At 42.2% G+C, this 12,950-nt stretch overlaps 1 protein-coding gene across 7 annotated transcripts in view; it reads left to right on the forward strand.

Annotated features, from left to right (window-relative positions):
- HECW1 (HECT, C2 and WW domain containing E3 ubiquitin protein ligase 1) overlaps window positions 1–12,950 on the forward strand; it is a 192,074-nt gene that overhangs the window by 95,072 nt on the left and 84,052 nt on the right. For 4 of the 7 annotated variants that reach the window (XM_083706237.1, XM_083706236.1, XM_083706239.1 and 1 more), the window contains one exon: window positions 10,858–10,936. In XM_083706237.1, the coding sequence (XP_083562363.1) occupies window positions 10,858–10,936 (79 nt within the window). The remainder of the gene's footprint in view (window positions 1–10,857; window positions 10,937–12,950) is intronic. The other 3 variants (XM_083706240.1, XM_083706238.1, XM_083706242.1) reach the window with 1 other exon arrangement.

Raw genomic sequence — 12,950 nt, forward strand, 5'->3', positions numbered from 1 at the left:
AATGAGGGGAAAGCAGAATTTTTTAAGAAGTTACATGAGACTTTGATGGATTATATGGATAAAAATCTAATCCTGATGGGAAACATGAACGGAGTAGTTTCAACGAATATGGATAAAGCTCAAAGACAGACAGTTACAAAAGAAGGAAGACTACCAAAAACTTTTTTTGAAATGACTGACAATATGGACCTAGTTGATATTTGGAGGATAAAACACCCACTTGAAAGAGAGGGAACCTTCTTTTCTGAAGCCAAAATGACATGGACTAGAATTGACCAAATTTGGATTACTAGAGGAATGGCACCTAGGATAAAAAAAGTGGAAATCTGCCCAAAAACTTGTTCCAACCATAATGCGGTAAGGATGGCGATGAACTTAACAACAACTGGTACCTTCAGATGGAGGATGAATGACACCTTATTTAGGGATGAAGAATTCTGTAAAAAGGCCCAGAAAACTTTAAAAGACTATTTTGAAATTAACATGAGGACCAGTGTGGAAAAAAGAATAATTTGGGACACAAGTAAAGCAGTCATGAGAGGATTCTTGATACAACAAAATGCAATTAAAAAGAGAAGCCAGAATGAAAAGAAAGAAAAAATATTGGAGAAAATAGAAGATGGAGAAAGGAAATTAAGATCAAAACCAAAATCACAGGACATTTTGAGAGAAATCAAATTATATCAGACACAATATATGGAGTTGATGAATCAAGAAATAGAATGGAAAATTAAACAAATGAGACAAAGGACTTTTGAATCGGCAGATAAATGTGGAAAACTGCTGGCTTGGCAAATAAAGAAGAGACAAAAATTGAACACGGTTACACATTTAGAAATGGAAGGAAAGAACATTTATAAACCAACGGAAATTAGAGATTGCTTCCAGAGATATTTCAGACAATTGTACAAACAAGGGCCTCAGAAAGATACAGATATAGAGTTGTTTCTGGAAAAAAATGGACTGAGAAAGATTTCACAGGAAAGTAAAAGAATTCTGAACCAGAGAATAACAGAGCAAGAAATAGAAGGTGCCATTCAAAACATGACATTGGGCAAATCTCCAGGACCGCATGGACTTACTTCCAGATACTATAAGGCTTTGAAGGAGTGGTTAATACAACCCTTGAAGGAAGTTTGTAATGAAATTATGGAGGGAAAAAAGGCACCTAACACGTGGAAAGAGGCATACATCACACTTATACCGAAGACAGAGACGGAAAAGACTCAACTTAAAAACTACCGTCCCATTTCCTTATTAAATGTGGATTACAAAATTTTTGCAGACATTTTAGCAAAAAGGTTGAAAACAGTGTTGATGGAGGAGATTCACAGAGATCAGGCAGGCTTTCTCCCGAGAAGACACTTATCAGATAATGTAAGGAATATAGTTGATATCTTGGAAATGTTGGAAGTCAACATCAATACTAAAGCAGTATTGATATTTGTGGACGCCGAGAAAGCCTTCGACAATATTTCTTGGAGTTTTATGATGAAGAATCTCCGGGGGATGGGGGTAGGCCAAGGATGTGAAAATGGTATAAGTGCGATATACTCTGAACAAAAAGCAAAACTTATTGTGAATAATGTAGTTACAGAAGAATTTAAGATAGAAAAAGGGACACGTCAGGGGTGCCCAATCTCTCCACTACTTTTTATTTCGGTCCTGGAGGTTTTGCTAAACATGATAAGGAAGGATCAGTTGGTCAAAGGGGTGCAGGTCGGAGCGAAACAGTATAAACTGAGAGCATTTGCAGATGATCTAGTACTTACACTACAAGAGCCTGAATCTAGTACAAAAAGAGTGTTAGAACTAATTCAGGAGTTTGGTCAGCTAGCAGGTTTTAAATTGAATAAATCTAAAACGAAAGTATTGGAGAAAAATTTAACATCATTTGAAAAGGAAAGGTTTCAGAATGAGACAGGGTTAACTGTGGTTAAGAAAGTGAAATATTTGGGGATAAATATGACATCAAAAAATCTGAACTTATTTAAAGATAACTTATGGTACGACAAGGTCAAAGCTCATAAAGGTTTCAAAAACCATATTGTCAGAAAAGCACTATACAATGTCTGGACTAGATATAAAGACTTGCTTGAAAGCAAAACTCCAAGGTGGTTGTCGCCAATGGAGGCAAAGGCTCCTAAAAAACTTAATATGGAGGCCAAATGGCCGAGATATGGAGAAATTTTGGAACAAGAGGGGGACAAATTGAAACTGCAGAGTTTTGAGAAATTAAAGGGGAAAGTGAGAGATTGGCTTCATTACTATCAAATAATGGAAGTTTTCAAAATGGACAGGAAAATTGGCTTCCAGGTGGAAAAATCAAAATTAGAGACTGAACTGTTAGAACCCAGTACTAAGAATTTGGCAAGAATGTATAATTTGCTGTTGGAATGGAACACGCAAGATGAAATGGTTAAATCTGCAATGATTAAGTGGGCACAGGACATTGGTCATAATATTTTGTTTGCTGACTGGGAAAGGTTGTGGACCACCGGTATGAAATTTACGGCATGTAATGCCTTAAGAGAGAATATTATGAAAATGATCTATAGGTGGTACATGACCCCAGTCAAGCTTGCAAAAATTTATCACTTGCCCGATAATAAATGTTGGAAATGTAAAGAAGTTGAAGGAACATTCTTTCACCTTTGGTGGACATGCCCAAGGATTAAGGTTTTCTGGGAAATGATCTATAATGAATTGAAAAAGGTACTTAAGTACACTTTCCCTAAGAAACCAGAGGCCTTTCTTCTGGGCATGGTTGGCCAATTGGTGTCAAAGAAGGATAGAACTTTTTTTATGTATGCTACAACAGCAGCAAGAATACTCATCGCAAAGTACTGGAAGACGCAAGATCTACCCACCGTGGAAGAATGGCAGATGAAGGTGATAGACTATATGGGACTGGCAGAGATGACGAGCAGAATCCGGGACCAGAGAAGAGATACGGCGGAAGAGGATTGGGGAAAATTTAAAGAATATTTAAAGAAACACTGTAAAATTAATGAATGTTAGAAAGACGCTGGATTATAAACTAAGGGGTTAATTGCGGCAAGGGAAAATTTAAAGAAATTAAATAATACTAAAATTAGGTTAAAAGTAAGGGAAGAATTTGCTGACAATCTAATTAGAAACTAGAATACAGAAAGGGGAGGTATGAGGAAGTCGTGAAAGTAAGTTACAAGAAAGGAAAATCTGAACTTATACGTGTTTTATGTTTGTATTTTTCTTCTATATTGTCTCTTTACTTCGTTTTTTTTCTTTTGTTGGTTATTGTGTTGTGTATAAATTTGTGAAAATTTGAATATATATATATATATATATATATATATATATATATATATATATGCAGGTTTTGGTGTCCTCGGGTGTCTTCCCGTGTAAAAGTTGGGGTGTCTAGGCGACGTTTCGACGAGGTCTCACTCGTCATCTTCAGACCTCGTCGAAACGTCGCCTAGACACCCCAACTTTTACACGGGAAGACACCCGAGGACACCAAAACCTGCATTCCTGTACCCGTGAAAATCTACGAAAGCATATATATATATATATATATATTAAAGATCTTGTGTCTTCCAGTACTTTGCGATGAGTATTCTTGCTGCTGTTGTAGCATACATAAAAAAAGTTCTATCCTTCTTTGACACCGTTTGGCCGACAATACCCAAGAGAAAGGCCTCTGGTTCCTTCAGAAAGGTATATTTAAATACCTTTTTCAATTCATTATATATCATTTCCCAGAACGCCTTAATCTTAGGGCACGTCCACCACAGATGAAAAAAGGTACCTTCATTTTCTTTACATTTCCAACATTTATTATCAGGCAAGTGGTAAATTTTTGCAAGCTTGACTGGGGTCATGTACCACCTGTAAATCATTTTCATAATATTTTCTCTTAGGGCATTACATGCCGTAAATTTCATACCGGTGGTCCACAACTTTTCCCAGTCAGCAAACATAATGTTATGACCAATGTCTTGTGCCCACTTAATCATAGCTGATTTCACTGTTTCATCCTGCGTATTCCATTTCAACAGCAAGTTATACATTTTTGACAAGTTTTTAGTATTGGATTCTAACAATTCTGTTTCCAATTTCGAATTTTCCACCTGGAAGCCAATTTTCCTGTCCATCTTGTAAACCTCCATTATTTGATAATAATGAAGCCAGTCTCGCACTTTATCTTTTAATTTCTCAAAACTCTGCAATTTCAATTTGTCCCCTTCTTGTTCCAAAATTTCCCAATATTTCGGCCATTTGGACTCCATATTAAGCTTTTTCACTGCTTTCGCCTCCATTGGCGACAACCACCTTAGGGTTTTACTTTCCAGCAAATCTTTGTATCTAATCCAGACATTATACAATGCTTTCCTGACAATATGATTTTTAAAAACTTTGTGTGCTTTAACCTTGTCATACCACAAATATGCATGCCACCCAAAAGTATTATTAAAACCTTCTAAATCCAAAATGTCTGTGTTCTCAAGAAGTAGCCAGTCCTTCAACCAGCAAAAAGCTGCCGATTCATGCATGATCTGTTCTTCATGTACTTGGATTTTCCATTGAGGCACAGATTTTTTTTTAAAGGGGTGTTGTATAAAAGCTACATACCCTTTAATTATTATTATTATTATTATTTTTTATTTATACCCCGCCCTCCCCAGCCAAGGCCGGGCTCAGAGCGGCTTACAAGCAATAATAAAAACAAGATGAATGATTACAACTTAAAAACAAAAATAAAATACAACATTAAAATAATGGAACATTAAAATATTAAAATGTAGCCTCATCGCAGGAGAAGGAAAAGAAAGAAAGAGGAGGGGGGAAAAAAGAGAGAGAGAGAGAGAGAGAGAGAGAGAGAGAGAGAGAGGGAGGGAATCAAATTGGCTCCAAGCCAAAGGCCAGGCGGAACAACTCTGTCTTACAGGCCCTGCGGAAAGAAATCAGATCCTGCAGGGCCCTGGTCTCATGAGGCAGAGCGTTCCACCAGGCCGGAGCCAGAGTTGAAAAGGCCCTGGCTCTGGTTGAAGCCAATCTAACTTCTTTAGGGCCCAGGACCACTAGGGTGTTATTATTTATGGACCTTGAGGCTCTCCGTGGGGCATACCAGGAGAGGCGGTCCCGTAGGTACGAGGGTCCTAGGCCGTGAAGGGCTTTAAAGGTCAAAAGCAGCTCCTTAAATCTGACCCTGTACTCCACCGGGAGCCAGTGCAGCTTGAAAAGCACTGGGTGAATATGCTCCCATGGCAGAGACCTCGTGAGGAGCCTCGCTGCAGCATTCTGTACCCGCTGGAGTATCTGGGACAGCTTCAAGGGCAGCCCCGCGTAGAGCGAATTACAGTAGTCAAGCCTGGAGATGACCGTCGCATGGATCACTGTGGCCAGGTCAGGGCGGGAAAGGTAAGGGACCAACTGCTTGATGCGGCGAAGGTGGAAAAATGTCGCCTTGGCTGTTGCTGTAACTTGCGCCTCCATGGAAAGGGAGGCATCAAGGATTATACCCAAACTCTTAACGGAAGGCAATGGCACTAATTGGGCCCCCGCAAGAGAAGCGAGTTGGTCCCTCATCCCCATGCCATCCCGACCTAGCCATAGGACCTCTGTCTTCGAAGGATTTAGTTTCAATCGGCTCCCACGAAACCATCCAGCCGCAGCTTCCAAGCATCTGGTCAGTGTGTTTGGGGCCGAGTCAGTGTGGCCATCCATCAGCAGATAGAGCTGAGTGTCATCAGCATATTGGTGACAGCCCAGCCCATAGCTCCGGATAATCTGGGCAAGGGGGCGCATAAAGATGTTAAAAAGCATCGGGGAGAGAATTGCGCCCTGCGGCACTCCACACACCAAGGAGTGGCGCGACGACATTTCCCTCCCTAATGCCACCCTCTGTCCCCGACCAGAGATAAAAGAGCACAACCAGTTACGGGCTATGCCCTGTATCCCTACGTCTGCAAGGCGGTGGTCCAGAAGATCATGATCGACCATGTCAAAGGCTACTGACAAATCTAAAAGGATCAGCAGTCCTGACCCGCCTCGATCCAGTTGTCTACGGAGATCATCTGTTAGGGCAGCCAGAGCCGTCTCCGTCCCAAAACCAGGACGGAAACCGGATTGAAATGGATCTAATGCCGATGTTTCCTCCAGAAACCTACCAAGCTGTTCAGCAACCGCTCTCTCAATTACCTTACCCAGGTATGGAAGATTTGAAACTGGGCGGTAATTGGATAGGTCTAAGGGATCTAATGAAGGTTTTTTTAAGAGTGGACACACCACTGCTTCCTTCAATTCCCCTGGGAATGTCCCCGTGTCAAGGGACAAATTGATAATTTCAACCAGGGGGGTCCGCACAACATCTGGACACTCCCTAATCAGCCAAGACGGGCACGGATCAAGGAGGCAGGTGGTCGGCCTACCAACTTGGAGGAATCTATCCACATCAGTAGGGAGTATCCGATCGAAATGGTCCAACACTGGACCTGAAGTCAGTCGAGGGGCCTCCAGTTCAGTCACTGTATCTAAATTGGCAGGGAGGTCACGGCGGAGCAACAGGACTTTCTCCGCAAAAAAACTTGCGAATGCCTCACAGCTGTGGGTCGAATTTGTGCTTAAATTTGGTTGTCCTCCTAAGGACGTTATTGACCTAATTATTTTAAAAAGTTGTGCCGGGTGAGAGCTAGCGGATGCAATGGAAGCTGCAAAGTAAGATTTCTTAGCAGCTTTCATAGCCATCTCATAGGCTTTCATAAGCGTCCTATAAGATGTTCTTGAGGCTCCGTCACGAGTCCATCGCCATACTCGCTCTAGCTGTCTGAGATCCCGCTTCATTTTCCGGAGCTCCTCAGTAAACCAACGGGCCCGGTTTCGACGGGGTCGCAGAGGGCGCTTAGGCGCGATCTCATCAATGGCTGCCAAGAGCCGGTTATTCCAGTCCTCAACAAGGTCATCTAATGAGTCGCCAGGAGGAGCAGGGTTCTGCAAGGCTTGTCGGAATCTATTCAGGATCCATCAGTTTTCGCGGACGAGCCCAAATAGGTTCGCCACCCGAGCCGGGGAGGAGCGGGAAGTCTATCTTGGCTTTCAGAGCGTAGTGATCAGACCATGGCACTTCCACAGCAGGGAGCATGATCACATCTATGCCAGCCCCAAAGATCAGATCCAGCGTGTGGCCTGCTTGATGAGTGGGGCCCAAAACAACCTGGGAGAGCCCTAGTGTTGCCATGGAAGTCACTAGATCCAGAGCCTGTGAGGAGGGAGCGGCATCGGCATGGACGTTGAAGTCTCCCAAAACCAGTACGTTTGGGAACTCCAAGGCCCAGCCCGCTACCACCTCCAGCAGGTCTGACAGGGTGGCTGCAGGTGCGCTGGGTGGTTGGTACACCAGCCAGACAGCCAAGCTCTCCTTGGTGCCCCACACAAGACCAACACATTCAATGCCGGAGATCGCCGGTGATGGCAGAGCTCTGAAAGAGCAATCCTCCCGGAATAACAACGCTACTCCTCCCCCCCCGACTCACAGTCCGCGATTGATGGAGGACAGAGAAACCTAGGGGTGTTATCTCATGTAGGGAGACTACTTCGCCTTCCCGTACCCAGGTCTCCGTCACGCAAGCCAGGTCAATCCCCTGCGAGACAAAAAAGTCTTTAGGGGGAAATGCCAAATCTGTTCCCCTGCCCTACAGGAGTGTGCTACTGTTTTAGTCTTGGTTTCCAATGTATGGTGGCATCGGATCAAACTAGATGCAGCATGGCTTCCTCATGTTTGGGGCTCTCAGCACATTTCTTTTTCTAAAAATGAGTCATGGGGAGGGTGGCAATTTGGGTTAAAAGTGTTTCTCAGTCTAGTGAAGTGAATGGAAATTGCACCAGGGAAAGCTTACCGCAAAGGAAACATTTTTTATTATCTTTAAACATACTCTTAATATCAGGTCTGTTAGGTAAGGTTTTGATTTTTTCATACAGGGAAGTTGCGTTATCTGAGCTTTAATTATTCATTGCTCTAGGTTGGACAAGTGCAAACCTATGCACACACTCTCGGATGTAAACCCCACTGCATTTGGTGGAGCATACTTCCAGGGAGGAATGGAGGAGAAGTTTGATTCAGTACTGATTTAAAGCTGAATCCATCCAATTCCCACTTTCCAAAACAATGTGCAAACTGAAACACAGTTAGCCTTCAAATTTCACATTTTTTTCCTGAATTTTGCAATGCAGATCTACAAACAAACAGTTCCAACAGAAATGCATATATTTGGGGAAAGTGAAAAGAATATATAAAACCGCATTGTTCAAAACAGCACATAAAAATGTGTTTCTTAGGAGAAATTCATACCAAATGCTGGTGAATTTTCATGATTTTAAAAAATTGTGTATTACTACAAAATGTTGAGAACTGAATTTAAAATTGGAATAATGAGAAACTGAGAAAACTGAAACTGACAGATGCCTCCATCCCTACTTCTAGATAAGTATGCATATGATTGCACCCTAAGGGCTGGATTCAACTAAATAGTTGCAATAGCAGGAGCTAGGGCAACAAGTACTGCTCGTGCAACAGGGCTTTCCTCCCTCTCCTCCCCCTGCATACTCCTTGAGTCCCCCAAATTGGCTCGGGGGGGGGGAGCAGTTTGGAGAACACCCAGAACAGGATGCAGGGGGAGGCGAGGAGACACTGTTTCATTTGGCAAACAGAAATGCTTGACCTGGCAGAACAATTGCCTTAGCACAAGGTTGAATCTCACCCAAGATGTGTAGCCTCTCATCTAAGCCCTGATTAAGTGGTGAATAACCCTGAAAATAATTTGGGCAAACAAAGTTGTGTTGCAGTGTAGCAGACCACAACTTGGTATTAATTTAAAATGTAAATAATGAAAAAGGCTGTACTTGAAGAGCAAAATTCAGCAAAACCAACTAACAAGGTTTTGCAAGTTGTTCACTACCTAGAAACTCTTTCAGAGGAACATCTGGTCAATTTTTTAAAAATGCTGATTTTCTGGCCTTGATTGTGCTTTGCTGGATATTTTAGGGAAGGAACTTGCTCATACAAGCAGCTCTAATAAAAGAGCAGCAGAAGGTCTAACTTAATGTGAATCAAGCAAAGCAGTTTGCTATGATTAGTGAGCAGTTTCCTATGCTAATCTCACTCTGCTGCACCTAGCCAGGATTGCTAGAATGGCAACTTGGAGACTGTTGAAGTTGTGTTGGGCTTGAGATTGTGCTTTGCTGCCATGATCTGAGTGGTGAATGAAAAGGTCCCTGCATCATTACTGGTGGGCACAGAGAGGTACCACTGGTAACAGAGGGAATCTGGGTAAATATTTCTGAATGGCTAGTGGCACTCCGCAGGCACCTTCCCCCTGCTGATCAAACAGCTAAGTCTATATGCATGTGCCCCCCTTTTAAAAGAGCTAAAATGCCACTACTACTCAGGAGCAGAGGGGATTGGATTCCATATTTTCCCGGCCAAACTTGCTGGTTTCATCTTTTTTCAAAAACAACTCTGAAAGTGCAGCTCTGTGATGTTGTACATGCAAAGGTATTTCATGTTGCCAGGATGCCACATATCAGCAATGGTTACGAAACACTTGAGGTGGTAGATGATTTTGTCTACCTGGGTTCCACCATAACCAGCAACCTCTCCATCAACACTGAGCTGGACAGGCATATTGGCAAGGCAGCTATGGCAACGGCTCATCTCTCCAAAAGAGTATGAGAGAATGTGATCTTAACATCCAATACCAACATGAAGGTCTACCAGGCCTGCATGCTGAACACACTGCTTTATGGATGTGAGTCATGGGCAACTTACAGCTGCCAGGAGTGACATCTCAACGCCTTGCACATGTGCTGCATCAGGAAGTTTTGGGCCTCACATGGCAGGGCAGAGTCTCAAACAAAAATGTGCTCTCCCAAGTCCATATTCCCAGCATGTTTACACTGGGAATAGTCATGTCCGTATAATGGAGGATGGCAGGATTCCCAAGAACATGCTCTGCAGTGAGCTGATTTCAGGCACCTGACCGGTTCTGTGCTACAGAGATGTCTGCAAATGTGACATCATCATCATCATTATAAATTTATATACTGCCCTTCACCCAAAGATCTTGGGGCAGTTCACAAGATAAAAATATAGGATAAAGGCACAAAATAGTTGAAAAGAAAAGAAAAACTCTTGGCAGTGTCAAAATCAACCCTGCCATGCGGGAATCCCTTGCAGACGACCATAGAGCATGGAGACAGACAGTCAGGTTTTGCATCTATAGCAGTGACCAGAGAAGGAATGACTGCTGGGAGGAGGACAGAGAGGAGAAATGACATGGTGCATCTGCAGCAGCAGCAGCAGACACCTTCCTCTGTCCAAGATGCAACAGAGCATGTCTCTCCCTTATCGGTCTCTACAGCCAATGGCACACTCCTCCATTGCCTCCTGAGACAGACAGGTGCAAACCAACAACAGGAACCCATATTTCTATTTGTTAGCACAAACAGTTACTTCCAAAACGAACAATGAACAACTGCATTCTGGCAAATGCCTTATCCCCCCCACCCCCCGGTAATCAGTGCTGTTTACAAACATTAGGATAAGAGAATGCTCTTTTTATGGGCATTTAAAAGATCCGTTGCTTCATCTTCCCCTTCTCTGAGATGATGTTCTCCAGTAGCCTCTATTTCCCCTTTACTGGTATAGCATTAACTTGTCAAAAGAAGTGTTTTGATCAATAGATGCCGAATGAGTCCTTGTCATTGATTTGTTCTTGATTGCAACCATAGGAATAATAGTTATTAGGTAGCATTGTTGTTTTAAAAAGAAAAGCAAAAATACTAATGCCAGCTCTCTTGCTATTTTTCTCCTTCCAGCAGATTTTTAAAAGCATCACCAATGAAGATGCAGTCCAGGGCCAGGGAAGCAGAAGACTCATCAGTTTTTCATTGTCAGGTATGCCTTGCTCTGATACACTTTTGTACAGGATGTTTCAGCAACCCCAAGTCATTTGACCTGAATGCTGCCCTTGCTTCGATGAGATTAGGCCAGGCCACACAGAGAGACTTGCCGCATGTTATCATTGCAACACCACTCTGAGGTAGTTTAGGATGATGAGAAATGGCAACTTGCCTCAGGCCTTCCAGGCCCCTCAGGCTGAGGGGACATTTGAAGCCAATCTCCCATTTCCCAAGTCTCCATGTTGATCAAATTTCAAAATTCATTGATTAAATCATGAACATTTCAACAATATTTTGGAATTCTAAAGAAATCACAATTACTGCAAAACTTTCAAACCTCAAAATTTCACAGCTTTATGTCTTTTATTCAAGATCGGAATAGCTGTCCATTACTGAGGTCTGGAAAGGTGAATGCTGTTGGGTTTTCCATGACACCTGTTCAGCTATGGGCCAGCCTCTTCCTGTTAACTAGTACATCATGCTACTTGAATGAGCTAAGAAGAGGCACAAATAGCACATACATACTATCAAACCTGGGACTCTCAGATACCTTGTGCAACTGATCTGCAACTGACTTTTCATCATTAGTAGATTTCATTACCAATTGCTAGCTCCTGTCGGTTCTTGATCTTGACAGTCATTTTATTGGCTCTCCTCAGTCTAATCTAAACTAGATCCATTTATCCAGTCTTCTATGCCTAGAAAGTTATAAGAACAAATCATAAAGGAATTTGCTCATGAGAATCCAACAGACCACACGATCTGTAGCTAGCATCTATGATAAACTAACTGCATACATTCCTTTCTCTGGCTAATAGGTTAGGTTTAAGAAAAATCTATTTTTAACACAGAGTTTAAAGGTGGCTTCAGGTTATTGGTAGCTATGTGGCAGCTACTTAAATGATTTTGTAATAGCACAAAGGAATTATTAGAGCAGTTAACTAAGCCTGAAAAGTCATCGTATCCAGTGATCAGTTTATGGAGCTCAGAGAAGTCATGTTGTATAATATCCATCACCTTGACTTTTCCAGCAACTCTAAGTCTGATTTATTTATTTGTTTATTTGTTTGTTTATTACATGTGCATCCTACCCTCCCACCAAGAGGTTCAGGGCAAAGTATATGGATCTGCTCCTTTATCGCCACAGTAAATCTTTGGGGTAAGCTAGGCTAAAACAGTGGGTTTTTTGAACTTCTGTGCCATCAACTTGCCTTCCAAGAAAGATGGAGCATATTCTGTATAGTAACACAGTAATCCTGTATGAATTGAATATGCACCCCAGCATATAAACAGCACTCCTATACAGCTGAACTGAGGTGAGGGATAAGCAATCTTTCAAGGAAGCCTACCTGCCATTCCTGACTGTCTTATTAAGGAACTCCAGTGTTCCTGGAAGACAGGTTGATAACTACTGGGCTGAAAGAGTGAAGATCAACCAGTGAGCTTTGTACCTGAGAGGGTTCTTCAGCCTGAGTCTCCCTGCTCTAAGCCTAGCATTCTTTCCACTGTGCTGCACTGGCTGTCACTGGTTTGTGCATACAAAGCCCACCAGAACATTAATTAACTACTCTTCTCTTCTATTGCATTCTCTTTGAAGACAATTAACAATTTATCCCTGCTAGCAATGTGTTAATAATTAATATTTTCTCATCTTTTTCTTGTGACCTAGGCTTTTAAAAAAAAAAATCAACCGCCCTCCTAAGTTAATTTCTTGTGCTTTTTCACCCATGGCTTCAAATGTTTTCCCTGTAGACTTCCTCTGGCTTTCTTGTGAGCCTCTCGTTAGCAAAAGTGAAACCATATTACTTTAAATTCTTCTGTTGCATTTTCTTATCACTTTTCTGGGGGCAGCAGAGATTCTGTATGGCATTCTTGATTTGGAAAAATACCCCACCATGTTTTGCCACAGTGCCATACTTTCCTGTATCCCATGCCATATTGTACTAAAAACTTTTATCGTATTTTACTCCAGTCCCCTCAAACATCTTTCTACACCTCCACTGTTCTTT

This window comes from Podarcis gaigeae (assembly GCF_964106915.1).
Source record: "Podarcis gaigeae genome assembly, chromosome: 12".
NCBI lineage: Eukaryota > Metazoa > Chordata > Lepidosauria > Squamata > Lacertidae > Podarcis > Podarcis gaigeae.